The sequence below is a fragment of the Tamandua tetradactyla genome, chromosome 1 (genome assembly GCF_023851605.1).
Source record: "Tamandua tetradactyla isolate mTamTet1 chromosome 1, mTamTet1.pri, whole genome shotgun sequence".
Taxonomy (NCBI): Eukaryota; Metazoa; Chordata; class Mammalia; order Pilosa; family Myrmecophagidae; genus Tamandua; species Tamandua tetradactyla.
This window is the reverse complement of record NC_135327.1, coordinates 181,486,586-181,506,738: the sequence shown is the minus strand read 5'-3', so window position 1 is coordinate 181,506,738 and position 20,153 is coordinate 181,486,586. Positions and strand designations below refer to the sequence as shown.

General features: G+C 37.5%; 1 protein-coding gene across 2 annotated transcripts in view; it reads right to left on the bottom strand.

Moving 5' to 3' along the window:
• TRIM24 (tripartite motif containing 24) overlaps positions 1–20,153 on the bottom strand; it is a 126,530-nt gene that overhangs the window by 35,381 nt on the left and 70,996 nt on the right. For both annotated transcript variants that reach the window (XM_077144127.1, XM_077144138.1), the window contains exons 6-7: positions 14,779–14,893; positions 7,933–8,079 (exon numbers count right to left, since the gene is read on the bottom strand). In XM_077144127.1, the coding sequence (XP_077000242.1) occupies positions 7,933–8,079; positions 14,779–14,893 (262 nt within the window). The remainder of the gene's footprint in view (positions 1–7,932; positions 8,080–14,778; positions 14,894–20,153) is intronic.

The following is a 20,153-nucleotide window of genomic DNA, read 5'->3' as shown; positions in this document are numbered from 1 at the left end:
AATTTAACCATTCTGAAATAATTTCAAGCTTACAGAGAAGCTGCAGTAAAAGAGTCCCCCTATTCCCTTCACCCAGATTCCCCAACTGTGTTACATATACACACAAATACATATATACATAAGTGCACACACAATTTTTTCTGATCCTTTTGAAAGCAAGCTGTAGACATGAGATCCTGTCTCCCGTAAACATCCCAATGTATAAATCCAAGCATGCATCTGTCCACCTTAAAAAATCAACTCATGTAAAACACTACCATCCAATACAAAGACCTCATTCAAATGTTAATTGTCCCAACAGAGTCTTTTTTTCCTAAGATACTATTATCAAGGAATTAATGTTGCATTTAGTTGCCATGTCTCTTCAGTTACTAAGTCCTTTCCTGTCATTCATGTCCTTAACAGTTTGAAACATTAGAGGCCTTACTTTCTGTAGGATGACCTATAATGGGTCAGAGTGATATCTTCTCATGATCAGACATGGATAAAGCATTCTCGTCAGGAATACCGCACAAATGGTAATACACTCTCCTCAGTGCATGATATCAGGAGGCACAGGGTATCAACTTGCCCCATAACTGGTAATATTAATCTTTATCACCTGACAATTTTATTTTTCCTCACCATTTTTTCTTATTGACTGTATATTCTAAGTTTATTCTAATGTCCTGTTCCTTATCAAACCTCTATCCACCACATTAGTATCCACTAATTACTCCTTCTAAATGACTTCAATGACAGTAACCAAATATAATTCTCAATGTTATCATTCTTTCTACATGTAGTAGTTTACATTCTGTTTAATTTTTTCCATTTATTTTATAGTTCATTTACTTATTTAATTCACTGTTTATTTTGATGCTCAAATTTATTCTTGGTTTGCTGAAGGGGAGGCACTTTGGACTGGATCTTGGTCTTTTTAACTATTTCTATCATTCCATAAACATTTCTGTACTTTCTGATACAATAAGACGCTACAGGTTGTCCTGGTTTGAATTTGTTGTCCAGAAAAGCCATATCCTTTAATCCTCATTCAATATTACTGGGTGAAATCTTTTCTATTGGTTCCATGGAGATATGCCCACCCACATGTGAGTAGTAACTTTTGATTAAGATGGTTTCCACGGAAATGAGTCTCCATCTATTCAAGGTGGAGTTGCTTACTGGAACCTTTTAAGAGGTTTCCATTTTGGAAAAAGCTAGAGTGCCACCAGAACAAACAGAGCTCACCCAGCCAGAGACCTTTGGAGCAGAAGGAAAATGCCCCCCCAGAGGAGCTTCATGAAACAAGAAGCCAAGAGAGAAAGCGAGCAGATATCACAATGTGCCCTCCCAGTTGAGACAGAAACCCCAAAATTCATCAGCTTTTCTTGAGTGAAGGTAACCTCTTGTTGGTGCCTTAATTTAGATATCTTCACAGCCTTAGGATGTAAACTAGCAACTTAATAAATTCCCCTTTTTAAAAGTCATTCCATCTCTGGTATAGTGAATTCCAGCAGCTTGCAAACTGAAACAGATTTGGTATCAGGAGTGGGGTATTACTGCCGTTTGTAAATACCATACATGTTGGAACGGATTTTTAAATGGAAAAGAGGAAGATTCTGGAAGAGTTTTGAGAAGATTGATAGAGAAGGTCTGAACTGCTTTGAAGAGACGGTTATTAGAAATGTGGACTCTAAAGATACCTCTGACGAGGCTTTAGATAGTAATGACGAATGTGTTGTTTCAAACTGTAAGGAAGACATTCTTTGTAGATGGAAGGCAGGATTTGAGAGTGATGAACTTGGGATTTTTTTTTTTTTAATTTTTAAACTTTTTAAAAAATATAACAGACAAACCCAAACATTCTTAACATATGATCATTCCATTCTACATATATAATCAGTAATTCACAATATCATCACATAGTCGCATATTCATCATTATGATCATTTCTTAGAACATTTGCATTAATTTAGAAAAAGAAATAAAAAGAAAAGAAAAAAAATTCATATATACCATACATACCCTTTACTCCTCCCTTTCATTGACCACTAGCATTTCAGTCTACTAAATTTATTTTAACATTTTGAACTTGGATATATAGCAGAAGAAATTTCCAAACTAAATATGGAAAATGCAGTCTGGCTCCTTGCATCTATAGTGGAATGCAACAGGAAAGAGATAAGCTGAGAACTGAACTCTTAGGTATGAAGAAACCAGAAACTGATGGTCTGAAAAATTCTGGGCTTCCAAAAAGGGAAACCCCAGAGAATACGGCCCCATGTGAGGATTTAACCAAACATACCACTCAGTCATTAAAGAAAAAGCCAGGATTGGAGATGGAGTTACCCAGAAAGGATCTGCAGAAACTCCTTTTGTCTAATGGGCATGATCCAAGCAGAAAACCAGTAAGTGTTGTGGGCTCTGTATAGATGGAACTGCTACAGATCCCACTGACACTAAAAGGCTCAGAAAAGGGACAAAGTGAAGGTAAAATGTCTTCAGAGGCAGAACCATGGAGGCTAAGGTCTGAAGTCCTGAAACTTCAGCCAGGAGAGCAGATCCACCCAAGTACTTAGAGAGGGTGAGTTCGCCCTGAAGGCAGAGGGTGGGCCTTCCACTTCACTGTTTGGGAAGAATTGTGCTCCAGGTCTTGGAGAGGGTGGAGCACATTCCTTGGGGGTTGGGGAGAGCCTGGATGTCACCCCACTGTTTTAGAGGGGTGAATGTGTACCCCTGAGATGGCAGAGAGCCTGGGTGCAGCCCCGATGCCTGGAGAGAGTGGAGCCAAGAAAAAGGTTGTCTCTTCCATGTCTCCCAAGGTTGCATTTGGTGAGATCTGGATCTCTGCATAGGCCCTTGGAAAGGGTGGAACTGCCGCTTTCCAAAGCCCCAAGGCTAAATGACTCAGAATTTGAAATCTAATGGTGTTTGTCCTGCAGATTTCTAGAACTGTTTGGGTCCTGTGACCTCTGTGTTTCTTCCAATTTCTCCCTATGGAAATGGAAATATGTATCCTATATCTGCTCCTCCTTTGTATATTGGCAGCAGATAATTTCTCCGAGTTTTACAGGTCCAAAGTCAGAGGAGAATTCTGCCCTAGGACAGACCATGCCTGTAGTTGACTTTGATGAGATTTTGTACTGTTTCTGACTTTATAGTGTATTGTTACTGAAATGGTTTAATGCTTTCTGATATAGTTATGGAATGAACGTACTTTACATTTGGAAAGAAAATGTCTTTTTGGGGTCCAAAGGGTGGAATATGCCTGTTTGACTCTGTTGTGGACCCCAGAAAAGCCATGTCCTTCAATTCTCTTTCAATATTGCTGGGTGGGATCTCTTTTATTGTTTCCATGGAGATACAACCCGTCCAGATGTGGGTAGTAATTTTTAAATAGATGGTTTCCATGGAATGTCTCTCCACTCTCATTCAACGTGGGGTTGCTTACTGGAGCTCTGTGAGAGGGAACTATTTTGGAAAAAGCTAGAGTGCTACTAGAACCAATAGAGCCCAAGCAGCCAGAGAACTTTGGAGCAGAAGGAAAATGCCCCAGGCGGAGCATAAAACCAGAAGAGAAAGCTAGCAGAAGTCACCATGTGCCCTCTCAGCTGAGAAAGAAACTCTAAACTTCACTGGCCTTTCTTGAATAAAGGTAACCTCTTGTTGGTGCCTTAATTTGGACATTTTCACAGACCTAGAACTATAAATTTGCAACGCAATAAATTCTCCCCTTTAAAAGCGATTCCATCTCTGGTATATTGCATTCTGGTAGCGTGCAAACTAAAACACAGGTATATCCCGTATCTTCCCTCACACAGCCTTAAAACTGATCATTTCTCCAGGGATCCCTGGTTTCTTTGGTGGAGGATAGTATTTAGAAACAAACTGCTTCTGGGATACACATGTACAGATACACACATATATATCTGTAATTCTAGATCTATCTGTATATATGTAAAAACAAAACTCTGAGTTCATATTTATACCTCTACCTCTCATTTCAATCCAACACACACTTAAGGGCTCTTTCTAGCTTTCCTTTCTTCTATTTTTCTAAGTTTCTGTTCTGGTAGCAAGAAATTTGGCCTCCATATATTAAAATTTACACCTGAATCTGTTTGCTACCTATATATTATTCACTCAAAACTTCATATATCCCTGGCTGCTGGCCTTGTGCCTCTTGTGTATTTTCCCTATCTTTTTAACCCTGCTGATGCCTCTACACCAGGAAAGGAAGATGCCTAATAATTTTTTATTTGAAAAATTATATATTCTGCCCATAGGTATACTGATTTAGTGCTTGGAATATCTTAACGGTTTTTTAGTGTGGAAACTGAATAACACAAGCCTTCCTGCCAAGAAAGAAAACATTAAATCAGAAATGTGAGTACCACCTTAAGAGGAAATCTGCTTTAATTAAAGAGGACAGTGAAGCAAATCACTTGGACTTAAATACTTTCATATTTTTTCTCTTAAGGAACTATGTTATGAATTCCTTCTCTTATGCTGATGAGAAACTAGATAACAATTTATAACACATATAGCTAGTATATATTTGCTAATTAAGTTGTGATACATTCTAAAAGTAATAGTCAAACTTGGTCAAACTCTGTTCTTTAACAAGTTTATCTGGTGCATCTGTCATTCATTTAAAGGCTCTAAAATGTAAACCATTATGCTTGTCAAAACTCCTGAGGTACGTTTAATAATTATGAGAAGTCAAGAGCCTGCTTAGTGTAAAAGATAAATAATGACTCAAGAACTCTACTTGTTAATCCCTTCAGATGTATTTGAACTTAAAATGAACTCAGGTTTCACACTAAAAACTTAGCTACTGTTCAAAAAGCAAAATAAAGATAAACATTTTAAAAAGATATGAAAGACGTCCAACAGCTTTTGAGATGGCAATACTATACAATGTATCATTTTTATAGATGTTAAAATAAACTTAAAAATAAATTCATAAATTTTGAGTTTCTAACTCTAAAATAGCATGGAGTTTTGTCTGTATTTTGCATATAGCTTCTGACTGTAGATGTTATCTGATACCTCATTTTTTTCTAGTAATCTTTATTGCACTTCTATATGTCAAGCACTGGGTAAAAGAAAATCCCTAACCTTAGGGAATATAAAGTCTAACATGATACATAGAAAAAATATGTAAATGCAATAATAGTAGATAAAAATCAGTAAATATAACAGACATTTGCATAAGTACTTTCTAAGCACAGAGGAAGGAAACCCAACCAAGTCTTGGTCATAGAAGGCTGTCAAAGGGAAGAACCACCTAATTGAACCTGGTAATTTCAAAAGAATAGCAGAAGTTATTCAGAGGAAAGGAAAAGCATCTAAAAAAAGGAACCAGTCAAGGCAAGAGAACATAATACATTCAGAGTCCTGAGGGTTAGAAGTAAGGAAATAGCACTGAGGCTAAAATAACCAAAAGGATGAGACATTCAAAAATATAAAGAAGGTCCCTGAAGACTGATTAGGTGGAAGGGGCTGGGGAGTAGAAGAAAGTATAGAATCCCCTTTTATTACTATACCTTAACAGATTCCTAACTACTGGCATGGAATGATCTACTGCTATTAAGAAGAATGACTATGACAAAGGGAATTCAGTGGCGAAGGAACAGTTCTCAACTTTTCAAGAAAAATCTATTCAATAGATAGTCTTTTCAACAAAATTCAACAAATATTTTTTGTTTGTTCAATAAACAAAAAGAAGTCCAATCTGGAACATCCAGACTGCACATCCACAGGTAAAAAAACAATTAAGCCTTTCACAAAAATTAACTGAAAATGGACCACAGACCTAAAAGTTATACTAAAAAAAGATATTTTTCATTAAGTACAATGAAAAGAATAAACGAAAACTCAGGATTAAAAAAGTATACTATCGATAATTATAAAAGAAAAAAATCCTAAAAAGCTGAATATAATTTCAGGATTAGGAATAGTTTAGTTACAAGTCAATATTCTAATAAATCATTCAAGATTGGAACCTAGCTTACATAGCCTGTCCATAAGTACTTTTTCTGATGTAAAAATGGTCAAAGGGGATTTCTGCTACATGATTTCAAAATATGGAGTAGGTAGAGAAAATTGATATAGATGCCTCAATTTGATTTCAGGGTGTAAATCTCTGTTGAATCTCTAACAAAACTAAAGAAGAGCAGGAAGTTTTAAGAACGTTTACAAGGCTTGATTTCCAGCAGCTAAGGGTCTTTTAGATCCTTGCTATTCAAAGCGTGACCCACCAATTGGCAGGATCAATAGAAATGCAGAATCTCAGGGGCCTAAACTAGGATCAGAATCTCCATGTGATTTGTATGCAGTGGCCGTATTTTCAGTATCAAAGTTCTAGACCACTATCAAAATAATCCATGAAATAACAGAGACACTTTCTTAAAATATAGCAATTGGATGGAAATAGCCAACACCCTCTATTGCTGATAGATTAAGCAGTTTTGGGCAAACAAGGACAATAAAGACTCTGGGGTCAGGTGTCCAGTTTAGAATCTTGGATATCCTACTTATTCAGTGACTTTAAGCATATTACTTAATTCCATGCCCTAACTTTATCATCTATACAATGGGTATTGTATACAATGGTTAGGTATACCTAACTCAAAGGACTGATGGGAAGTTTAAATGAAATATTACACAGCAGTGCTTAGGATTAGTGCCTGGCATACTCTTGGTACTGCTCAATAAAGGTATACTACTATTATTATTGTTAGTATTAAATTCAACTGCCACTAAGATAGCAAAAACGTGGGAAAGAACAAAATAGGTGTGAAGATAGACTAAAACTGAAGCTATCCCTAAACTATGCCAACTAAAAATAATTTTTAAAACTAAAATATTTTGAGATGTTTATTTGGTGCAAAATTGATATTTTTGGAATCACACTATCTAATTTAACTTGTATGGTCAGCTCAACTGAACACCATAATTACATAGAATCTTGAATAGGGAGTGGAGATCGTTTTGGTTTGTATAGCTTGGTGTGATGTCCTGATTCATCCCAGAGTAATCTGGCAGGGTGATAAAAAAATTATTTGCAAAGTCTCTTTGAAGGACTGGGGGAAAAGGTGGAAATATTAAACTTCCCCACCTGGGGATGTCCTGACATTCTCACAAGCATCGGGGATTGCCAAGTTGATGGGCCAGCCCTTGATCTTGGGGCTTGCCCTTATGAAAGTCATTTCTGCAAAGGGGAAGCCAAGCCTACTTATGATTATGCCTAAGACTCATCCCTAGAGAACTCTTCTGTGGCTCACATGTGGCCTCTCTGTTAAGGCAAATTTGCAGATGAACTTACTGCCCTCCCATCTATGTGTGACATGACTCCCAGGGGTATAAATTTCCCTGGCAATGTTGGATATGACTCCTGGGATGAGGTTGGCATGGCAAAGTGGGAGAGAGAAAGCTTTCCAGACCAAAAGGGGGAAGAGAAATGAAACAAAGTTTCAGTGGCTGAGAGATTTCAAATAAAATCAAGAGGTTATTTTTATGCAGTAAATAGATACCCCTCTTCAATTTTTGATGTATTAGAATAGCTAGAGGGAAATACCTTAAACTGTTGGACTGTGATCCAACAGCCTTAGATTCCTGAACATGATTCAATAACTTTAGAGCTTTTAAGCTATGTTTGTGTGATTGTGAAAACCCTGTGAATGACACTCCCTTTTTATCCAGGGTATGGACAGATGAGTAAGGAAAAAATAAAAAAATAAAAAATAAATAATAAGGAAGCATGAGAGATCTTAGGTGTTAAAAAAAGGCTAAAATATTTTGATTAATTAAAATCAGAAACAGTTAAACATTTAAACACAAATGGAATAAAACCATGTACATTTCGGAATTTTAAGCATACCAATGACTCTATTGTTTCACATGGCATTTTTACGGTATGCTAAATGCCAACTTAGTCTATCTTACCAGTCGCTTGCTATAAAGTAATGCTGTACTGCTGCCACTGGAAACTGCCCATTTAGAAAAATGCATGACATGTTCCAACTGTTTAGAAAGTCCAGCCACTTCCTGTTGTTGCTGCATAAGTTTCATGCGATGGTCCTTTGCAAGGCTCTAAAATCAAGAAAATAATTCCCCAAATTAGCTTCTGCATGTAAAACTGCCAAATTAGAATAACCACCGCCTCTAAGTACCCAACTGAAAGAAACTGAAAATATTCTTTTTTCCCCCCTAAATACAAGGGATCACTCTCATTGCAGCAAAAAACTCTGTCTCAAACACATGACCCATCCTAACCTTGTGGTCTGATTTTATATATTTTGGGGCTTAGGTCTTTATTGATATGCTATCCAATATTCGAGAAAGGCCAAAACTATGGGCTTTAATACAGAACAGTCTGTTAAATTCAATAGTTACAAATAAGCCAGATGTACCATTCTGCAATCTAGTAAATTACCATATCATATGATTTACTCAATCATGATTTCAATTTTAGACATTCTAGTCCCAACTGCAATTAGTTTGTTCCCTGAGTCATGTTGTGTACTAAACAACATATATCCTTTGTATGTGATTTTAAATAGGCATATTATTTCTCTTTGTTAAGAACAAACTTGTGACTTAAGAGGTACAGTGAGTGCTTATTGCAGATGCAATCTCAGAATAGCTATGTAAGAGCAGAATATAGTATTTCTCGACGGGAAGTACATAAGCATGAACACAGAATGTTCAAAAGTGGAGAGCACTGAAGTTGGATTATTTTAATGGTCTTAATCCAAAAATCTCATCCTTGACTGCCAAGGAAAGCAGAAAGAAGAGAATAGCATTTCAAGCGGCTCAGACAAATTAGAAAAGTTCAAAATTAAAACTGCTATACCCTATCATGGACTTATACTGTCAATAAAAAGTGAACCTAGATCTTGGTCTAGTCTGTTCCAAATACAGAAAATACACATGCTAAACTAAAATAAGGGAAGAACTGCAGTGGGTCTACCTATTTAAAGTACAGGTAGGAGTCAATAACTTAATCATATCTACCTTAAATTGGGAGAAATCAGGCTCTTTCTGACCTCTTTAAAAAATGAGTGGTTAGCTGCAGAGGTAAATAATAGGGGGAGGGACAAGAGTTAAGAGGAGGTTTAGATTTCCTATTTGGTGAGGGTGTGTTTATTGGTTATCTTTTTCTTGGGAACAGTGAAATTTTCTTAAATTGAGAGTGTTGATGGACTGTGGACTTTGGGCAGTATACATGATGCCTAATGAATGCAGGTGGCTGAAGGATACACTGACTGAGAAGTAGATTGGCGAATGATGGTGGATACACGTGATCAGATATTGTGCTGCTACATAAAGGAACGCAGTTGTGAGGCATGCAACAATGTGAATGAACCTGTGGGACATTTGGTGAGGCAAAATAAGGCAGAAACAAAAGAACAACAATGGTATGGTCTCCTTTAGAAAATGCTGATAAGAAAACGGACCTAGACTGTAAGCAGTTATAGCAGACACATTTAGTCTGGAGTGGTAATTATTATTTCTGGATTTTGAGAGAGGGTGTTTTATATATATACACACAACCTGGTATTTAGAGATAAGAATGAAGCTGATCAGGTCAAGGTTAAAGTAATTCAGAACACAGGGATAAAGAAGACACTGTCTGTATTTTAGAACCACACATACTCTTTGAGACCAAAGGAAAAAAGGTTTATTTTGTCCATAACCTAAATTTTCTGTAGCACATAATCTAACTCAACCTATTTGTATAGCTCATTTGAACAAATGAAACACAGGGAGCCCAGAATAAGAAAGAGGGCATTTGATCCTGTACAGCTTAATGTAAAGCCTGGATATATCCTAGGATATATTAAGCAGATAATCAAAAAGAACTGGCAAAGTCCCTTGAGGGACGGGAAAAAAAATATGGAACTATTAAACTTTACCATAAGGGAATTCCCTGATACTGTGTCAAACTTTAGGGACACCCAAATCAGTAGGCCAAGCCCTTGATGTTGAGGCATACTGTTATGAAGTTTATGTAGGTAGCAGAGAAGCTCAGCCTACCTATAGGTATGCCTAGAGTTACTTCTGGAGGACCTCTTTTGTTGCTCAGATGTGACCTCACTTTCTCTAAACCCAACTCTGTAAGGGAAATTATTGCCTTCTCCCCTACATGGGACAAGACATCCAGGGGTGAAAGTCTCCTTGGTGGTGTAGGAAACGACTCCCAGGGATGAGTCTGGCCTTGGCACCAGGGGATCAACAATTTCATCCAGATGCAAATGTGGAAAAAGAAGTGTAACTAATAAAGTATCAGTGGCAGAGAGAGTTCAAATAGAGTTGAGAGGCTACTCTGGAGGTTGATCTTACGCAAGCTTCAGTTAGACATTGCTACTTATCGTAAGTAGCCAAACCCCAACCAAAACCATTCCAGCCAATCCTAAATAACACCTAGGGCAATATATAAGATTCTACAAAGGTTCCATGCACTAGGGTAACTTTCCAGAAACCTACAACCTCCAGATGGATCCCTGGGCCAAATAAGTCCTGAAACCTAGATGGCCCAGCCCCTGTAGGACATGAGCTAGTTTCATCTCCTTACCCCATATTACCGACAGCCCCTTCCAACATGAAAAAGTTAGAATGGCCACAGCCCATATATCCCTAAAGAGAGGGATGGAAAGATCAAAGGTGATGGTGGAGTTATACAGAGAAGATAGGATTTAAGAAAAGAATATGACTGCTGAATCATTAAATGGATACCTCTTCTAGTCTCTAGGGGGGAGCTAGAAGAGAAAACCTAAAATTGTGGAATTGTAACCCATGCCAAACTTTAAAATCTGTTCTACAACTAATTGTGGTGCTGTGCTTTGAAATTTATTGCTTTTCTGTATATATGTTACTTTTCACAAAAAAGAAAAAAAAAAGAAGTCGATTGTGATGGTAAAAAAATGTATTTACTCCTTCTAGCCTCCAATGGTCTGGAGCAGCCAGAAGGAAAACACTGAGAGGATAGTATCGTAAGTAGCCCATGATAAACTCTGGGATCTGTCCTGTAACTACTTGTTGAAGACTGCTTTGAAAACAATTGCTTTCTTCTTTCTTTGCTTTGTATATATATTATATAAAAACTTACCAAGAAAAAAAAACTGAGTGGTTGATGTCTATGGTAGCAGAATTCGCAATTCACAATGGATAGAGGTGGCCTAAGGGTACAGCAACTGAGGGAAGGAAAAAGGAACTCTGGTGTACATATACAACTGACTACTGAGAGGCTGCAAGAAGGAATGAAGTCATGAGGCATGCAACTAGGTGAATGAACCTTAAGGACAGTGTGTTGAATGAAATAGTAGAAACAAAAAGGCAAATATGACTCACCGATATGGATTAACTATAACATACAAACTCAGAGATTTGAAGTTGAGAGCATGGGTTATTAGGTTGGGGCCTATTGTAAAGGGTCCTAGATCATATGCTCTAACACTAGTCACATATATTGAGGTGTGACATTATTTCAAAATTCTGAGATACTATTTGTGTATAACCTGGTAGTTTCCTGAAACTTTGGGTATTTATGTGATACCTGAGACTGTAAGTCAGAGCACTAACACTATGAAAGTCAGTATTACCACATACAGCAACTGTTAAAAAAGTTGAAAAAGTGATCAGACTTAGACTAGAGATATGAATAATACTGATTTGTATGGGACTAAGGTAAATCAGAATACAGGGTAAAGGATAATAGGGTCCATGTTTTAAAACTTCACTTTTTGGGTGAGATCAAAGGAAGAGGTGTTTATTTGGTGTAAAATTTATATTTTGGATAGTACATTATCTAATTTAACTTGTATGGTCAGTTTATTTGAATACCATAATTACATGGAATTTTGAATAGGGTGTGAGATCTTGTTGGTTTCTACAGGTCAGCTGGATACCCCTATATATCCCAGAGTAACGTGGGCAGAGAATAAAAAGTCCCCTTGTGGGACTGGGGAGAAAGGAGGAAATATTAAACTTCCCTATCTGGGGAATTCTTGATATTCTCACCAGCAGTGGGGACAATAACTTCAATAAAACCCTTGATCTTGGGGTTCAACCCTATGAAACTTATTCCTGTAAAGGATAAGCTAAGTCTACTTATAATTATGCCTAACAGTCACCTCCAGAGAATCTCTTTTGTTGCTCAGATGTGACCTCCTTCTCTAAGCCAACTTGGCAGGTGAACTCACTGTGCTCTCTCCTACGTGGGGCATGACTCCCAGGGATGTAAATCTATCTGGCAACGTGGGACATGATTTCTGGGATGAGCGGGGATGCGGCATCACGAGACTGAGATAGTCTTCTTGACCAAAAAGGGGAAGAGAGAAATGAGACAAAATAAAGTTTCAATGGCTGAAAGATTTCAAACAGAGTCATGCTTATCCTGGAGGTTATTCTTAGGCATTATATAGAAATCCCTTTGCAGTTTATGGTATACTGGAGTGGCTGGAAGAAAGTACCTGATACTGTTGAACTGTGTTCCAGTAGTCTTGATTCTTGAAGACGACTGTGTAACTATATAGCTTTTAAAATGTGTCTGTGTGGTTGTGAAAACTTCGTGTCTAATGTTCCTTTTATTCAGGGTATGGACAGATGAGTAAAAAAAAAAAATGATAAAAAATAAATAAGCAGGGTGGGTCACAGTGGCTCAGAAGGCAGAGTTCTCGCCTGCCATGCTGGAGACCCAGGTTCGATTCCCAGTGCCTAGCCCATGCAAAAAAAACCAAAAACAAACGAACAAACAAAAAAAAAACCAAGCAATAGAGGGGATAAAAGGTAAAAATTTGGGTAGACCGAAATACTAGTGGTCAATGAGAGGGAGAGGTATGGGCTGTATGAAATTTTTCTTTTTATTTTTTTTCTGGAATGATGCATCTGTTCTAAGAATGATCATGGTGGTGAATACACAACTATGTGATGATATTGTGAGCCACAGATTGTATTCTATGTATGGATTGCATGTGTGAAGATTTCTTAATAAAAATATTTTTAGAAAAACTGAGTGATTCTTTGGAAACATTCTGAAAGGAAGAAGAAATCTATTGACTTATGGGAAGATTATAAATTGAGAATCAGAAGCCTGGTTTGTTGGTCTCCTATAGTAACAACTATTTGGGCTGATATCTTTTGATTCTTAGCAGATAAAATCATCTTAAAGAGGACTTTGTGAACCAAAAGAATGGATATGAGGACTAAGGGCATGTATTTAAAAAATACCATGAAAATCACCTCTCAAAAAAATAATTAAAATTAAAACTGGGGGCCAGGTTCATTTCTAGACTTCTGGAGTCTAGACATTTTCGCTCTTTCTCTTTCTTTTTATAAGGCTCACAAGTGGTTCTAATTTATAGTCAAGTTTGGAAATATAGCCACAGTTATATATACATATATATATATAAATATCATACTACAATACTAATCTCTGGGGAAGCAAATAAAAATGATGTTTGATTTTAAGCAGAGCTTTCCAAAGTTTAGAAATTCTGTTGCATTATAGGGAAAAAAAAATCACAGAACTTGAAAAAATAGTTACTATAAATGAGGTTTGACTTCTGCCCAGAATACTTCCTCACTAAATAATTATTTGCTTCAGAAAGAATATAGGGGAGTGCAAGGGTAGTTTAGTGGTACAGTTTTCACCTGCCATGTGAGACCTGGGTTTGATTCCCAGCCCATATACTTCCCAAATGGTTTGTATCCCAAACAAACAAGGAAACAAACAAAACAAAAAATGAACCAAAGGAAAAAAAAATTCAACAAATGGTGCCATAATAACAGGATACTCACATGGAAAAAGAATGAAGTGTGACCCCGCCATACAGCATACAAAAAAAAAAAAAAAGAACGTAGAACTATTTTTGTCTGAGTTGATAAGTCATAGTAACACTTGGAACAATTACGCTTTCTCAGGAGAGAAAGAACTTTCTGACAAAGACCTTATAATTTCATCAACTGTAAGAGGTTGAACAATACTTTATCTAGACATTTTTTATAGAAATATCTAAATAGAAGAATTCGTTTATTCTTATTCTAAACTGTTTCTTCACTATGAATTATTCCTACCTCAATGTATGAAAAGAATGCTAAAGATCATAAATTAATCTTGTGCTAATGTACCATGTAGAAGTTGTAATCTCATATTATTTGAAGTCAGACATTGACTTTGGATCTTGACCTTGATGCATTTAATAAAGTTCATGGAGACTGCGATGTTTTTCTTATCTGCAGTGAGAAACAACTATCTCAGTAAGGCCCTGAGAGATGCTTTCACATTTAAGACTGAAATACTGAGGGCAGAAACTAGATATCCTTTTACCTAATTTTTCACAAGGTTAAATGTACATTCTTGAGAAATAAATACTGCTAACCAACCAGTATATTTTTTAAGAAAATTGTGCTCAATTTACACTTTTTGGGGATGGCAAAGTTGTATAATTCCAATGAATTTCTAAAATGATTTGCTTAAACATTCACAGAGCGCTCCTATTAACAAAGCATTATGCTAACTTAGTTCTATGATGTAAACAAGGAAGAGTGATACATTACTAGTCTACTATAAAGCCATAAGTTGTGGGCTACTATATAAAACCTGGTAAAGAAAACTTGGAAACTGAGGAAAAAATATTAAATCTTAAATGGAGAAATGCAAAAACATATCATTTCAAAATTACAAAAACAAAATGAGTTTTTACAAATTTTAAAGGTTCATTTCAAATTCATAAATATGAGAAAATATTATTTTGAACCAAACATACTGTCTCACAGACAGTAACTTACCTCTAGCTGATGCAGTAGAGCTTTTCCTTTTTTATTTATTTCTACCATCAATGTAAATATGGCAACTTTAATATCCTGTTCCACCTGCTTTTGATTCTGATTTACTTCAATTATTCTGAAAATTAAAAGGGGGAAAATATCTAAAATTTAAGGCAGAAGATCTATTTTACAATATTTAAAATCGATTTTTTAAAGTTTAAATTATACCAAAACACTTTCAGATTTTAAAAGTCCCACTATTTCTAAGGATCCTTCAGTTTAAATTGCTTTTCATGAAGCACAGCAGAAATATAACTCTTCTGAAAGACACAATCACTTGATTCAATCTTCTGATCACAATGTATAATATTGAAGGAAAATGAACATAGTTTAAGAAGTACAGCTTGGAAAGTTTATGACAACATTCAACAAATCAATATGCTATTTAAAAGATGCTGAGTGGAAACCTGAAAAAAAAAAAGAAAAAAACAAAACCCCCACCCAAAAAACCAAAACCAAAAAAAAAAAACCCCACCAAAAAAACTCTTTAAACAAGATAAGGAAACTATGATTCTGAAGAGGTTCTACAGTATTCATTCCAGCAAGGAAGTAGAAAAGTGTAAATATAGTCACTCATCTCATTTTTCTTCTGAATTACTCCAGAATTTATATTTGAATAGAAACAAAAAGACAATAGCAGTTTGCTACTTTTAATAACATTTATTTCAAAATAATCAGCCAAATAACTATTTTTTTATGTTTCATCAACTACCTTGATTAGAAAAAATGGAAATACTATTTTTATGGAGGCTGAGATGGATAGAAAGAAAATATATAGGAATACCACAGAATATCTTACAGAAGTAGAAAATAATGAAGTATCTACCACATAAAATGAGACTGACTAAAAAGCTTCATTTCTCCTGTCTACTTTTCTCATAGTTACTCTCCAAACCTTAAGACCAAGAGATCAGAAACCTCAAGATAGGCCTAGGAAGTGACTAACCTCAAAAATCTCATTTAAATTCTGGTGATAAGATGAATAAGGGAAAAAAACAGTGTCATGTTTGCAAATGCATGAAAATGGAAACTGAGTGTCCCAGCCTGATACAAAAGAAACAAAGGAACACTAGCAACCCAATGCCCACAGCTAACAAGGCATGAAGACTGTAACATGGAATAATAGGGTCTGGGTCACTTTCCCCTGCTCTGGAAATAGTCCCGATCACCCAGAAGGAATCTCAGATATCACTCACTCCAATTTCCTGATAGACATGGCGGCAACTTACTCAGTTTTTTTTTTTGCATGGGTAGGCACCAGGAATCGAACCTGGGTCTCAGGCATGGCAGGTGAGCCACTGTGATCCGCCCAACTTATTCATAAACCAGAAACTTAAATGTACTTCAAAGGAATCAGTTCCTGTCGTGGCATGTCTGGAGTTGCTAATGATCATTCTTCCTACAGCCACTGCAATGCCAAATTGAAGTCAACTGACTCACAAATTTCTTCACATGCCCAAGTGCCCACTGCCTCTCTTTGATTGAGATTTACTGTCTAAGTTACAAGCCTCTTTCTCTTTTTTCCTGGCAAAATGAACTTAATGTTCCAGTGGTCCATGTGTGTACCCAGCAAGCAGCTATATTCGGTTTCTAGACTGTACCAAAAGATTTAGAGTACCCCAATGCATCAAGCAACAAGTTCCTAACCAGGTATGGGCTGTAGAGGGATCCTGGATGGGCTAAAGATGCACAGGAAGTCACGGTAAGATTGTGGCCGGACATCATTCCATCGCATTTAAAGCACTATCCACTTAGATGAGAAGCCTGCGAGGGTATTTCACCATTAATTAAGATTTCTAGAATGGGGAGTAATAAAACTCTGTCAAAAAGACTTAAGCACCCTTATTTTACCAGTGCTAAAACCAGGATTAGAGATTTGTCCAAGAGCACAGCACAGAATAGATTCAACAGATAGAAAATTTACTAAGAACACATGTCAGAGGACATGCAGGTACTCTGCTTTTATATATTAACTATGGGCTCCTTCTCCCCCTTCCTTGTTCAGGGCTCTTCCTCCTATCTTTCCTTCTCACCAGGGTGGTGTCTGCTGGTAGATAGTGCATCTGGGTTGTACATTCGGCGCTACACTTTTCCATAGATGGACTCACTAAGGTGGGGTCATTTGGACCAAGATGCTGTTTATTGCAGTTCTTCTCAGAGATTATCTTTTTCCTCGAGGACTGACTGCTCCTGGAAATTTGCCCATCCACTTAGTCAGCCAGCCATCCTAATTCTAACCATATATTAGTTTTAAATTTAAAGGATGCCTTCTATTGCATCCCATTAGATAAGGACTCTCAAAACTTTTTGCATTCTAATCGGAAGAAACTGACACAGGAATAAAATAGCAATATTAATTGGACTATATTGCTTCAAGACTTTAAAAATACCCAGACTCTTTTTGGACAAGCCTTGTCCAGAGATCTTCAGGGAGTAAAGCTCCATGAGGGACTTTTTCTCCAATACAGAGATGATATCCTCACAACTAACAATTCAAGAAGCCTCAGACACTAATACCATAACAATGCTGAACAGGCTAGCTGAGAAAGGATATATAAGGTAACTGACAAAAAGGCTCAGATTACACAAACTCTTGTCAAATACCTAGGATTCAAGCTCTTTAAAGGACAAAGAGCTCTGCTATCTAGTAGAAAAGAGGCACTTTGGCAAGTAGTCATGGCAGAGAACAAAAAAGGAACTCAGAAGGCTCTTGGGTATGGCTGGCTGTTGTTGACTATTGTGATGACCCAGGGACTGTCCCTTCCCCACACCTGCCTCTGTTTACTGAGAATAAGTTACTGCATGTACCTGCCTATAGTGAAATTAAAGGTCATCAGACCTACCTGGGGTGGGGGGGCGGTGTGTGTGTGTGGAGAAAGTATTGAAACTCCCCTCCCTTGGTCACTGTTGATAACAAACCTTCAAAACCCCTATGTCAGGAGACCCTGCTGAAACTCTGTTCCCATACCCTTTTAGGACCCTTTGGAAAGCACTAACTTCCATCTTCTGGACAGTCACAACTGGGAAAGATCTTCCGTTTGTAAGTTCCAAAAAATCCATGCCTGTGCCTAGCGTGTTCTTTAGTCTTGGGGCTGACCTAGGTTAGAACAACTATGTTATATCCAATTTTGGATTAGTAGCTGTTCTAGTTTGCTAGCTGCTGGAATGTAATATACCAGAAACGGAATAGCTTTCAAAAAGGGGAATTTAATAAATTGCTAGTGTACAGTTCTAAGGTAGAGAAAATGTCCTAATCAAAACAAGTCTATAGAAATGTCCAATGAAAGGTATTCAGGGAAAGATACCTTGGTTCAAGAAGGCCAATGAAGTTCAGGGTTTCTCTCTCAAGCGGGAAGGCACATTGGCAAACACGGTTAGGGTTTCTCTCTCATCTGGAAAGGCACGTGGTAAACACGGTATCATCTGCTAGCTTTCACCCCTGGCTTCCTGTTTCATGAAGCTCCCCAGGAGGCATTTACCTTCTTCACCTCCAAAGCACTGGCTGATGGACTCTGCTTTGTGGTGCTGCAGCATTCTCTGCTCTCTCTGAATCTCCTCGCTTTCTCTCCTGTCATTCTCTTTTATAGGATTCCAGTAAACTAATCAAGACCTACCAAATGGGTGGAGACACATCTCCCCTAATCCAATCTAACAACCACTCTTGATTCAATCACATTTCCAGGGAGATGATCTAATTACAGTTTCAAACTGATGGTGTCACCTCTAGCCTTGGGGCTTCCTCATCCCATGAAAGAATTTGACCCATCTGTCCATGAAAAGCAGGACATTGCCTTAGGAGTGCTAGTGCAGCTACTGGAGGAAGTATATTACCAGTGGCTTATCCTTCAAAGCAACTTGACATGGTGGTCCAAGGATGGCCTGTTTATTTACATGCCATAGCAGCCACTTGAGAACTTCTTCAAGAAACTAAAAAATTTACTCTGGTCTCCCCAACTTGCATTCTTACTCTTCATTATGTCCTTACCGTATTAGAACAAAAAGGGGGAGAACAATGGCTCATGATGGGAAGGCTAAGCTGCTATTATGCAGTGCTGCTGGACAATTCAAATGTCATCCTAAACACTATAGATAAGCTCTATCCTACCACCCTTCTTCCGAAATTTAAGAAAGAATCTGAATGGACTTGCCCAAAACATAATTGCGTTCAGCTGTTGGTAAAGTCTATTCAAGCAGACCAGGGCTAACAATGTGCACTAGCAGACCCAGACCGAGAAATATTCACTGATGGGAGCAGTTATTTGGACCAAGGTAAACAAAAGGACCAAGGTAAACTCAACAGTGACTCTCACAGAGATACTGGAGGCAAAGCCTGTTCTGCCCAAAACTTCAGTGCAAAGGGCAGAATTTGTTGCCTCCCTAAGAGTCCTACAGTTGAGTGCAGGATGGAAAGTCACTGTGAACACAGACTTGAAGATAGCTTTTACAGTTTTGCATGCTCATAGGGTGATTTGGAAAGAATATGGTCTGTTAAGTACAGCAAACAATTCATAAAGTACACTGCTCTAATTCCAGAATTGTTAGATGCAGTCCATTGCAAAGGACATCAATCTACAGAGAACAGAAAGGCTATGGGAAATAGGGTGGCAGGCAAGGAAGCAAGTATAGCAGCTCAACAGGAGTCTTTCCCAGATCTATTGCTACTATTCATAATCATAGTCAAGGGTACCTTATTACTGCAAAGTAAGATTCTGAGCTCCTAAGAGTTGGAAAGCCCTAATATACAAAGATTTAGGGAGGGCAAAGGAATGGCATTTACTACATTAACAGACCAAGGCTGTTTTAGGTGGGGAGCAAACTACTAAGACTATTATAAACAATCTAGTCAAACCTACTGTAATCTATTTTCATAAATAACTAATTATGGATGAGAAACTCTTCCAATGAATTAAGTAGGCTCTTAGTTGGTCCCAACCTGTGTCAAACTGTACAATATGTGTATTCTGTGCAAGGGTCAATCCCTGACCCCACCCAAGGTCCTCTATTAACAAAAGGAGTACAATATAGAGGGGTGGCAGTGGGCAGTACTGGCATGTAGATTTTACAGTTATGCCAAAAGTCCCTGGAAACGTCATGTATTTGCTCTATTTGTGGACACTTCTATTTGATAGGTTGAAGCTTTTTCCTGCCTGATTGAATAGGCACAAAAGATTATTCCTAGATCTGGGCTTCCGCTTTCTAATCAAAGCAACAATGGACCACTTTCATGGCAAAGAGTGTTAAAGATGTTTCAGGTCTGGCTGGTGCCTACATTCTGCCTACAGGCCACAGTCTACAGGAAAGACAGAACACATAATCAAACTTTAAAGGACAGCATG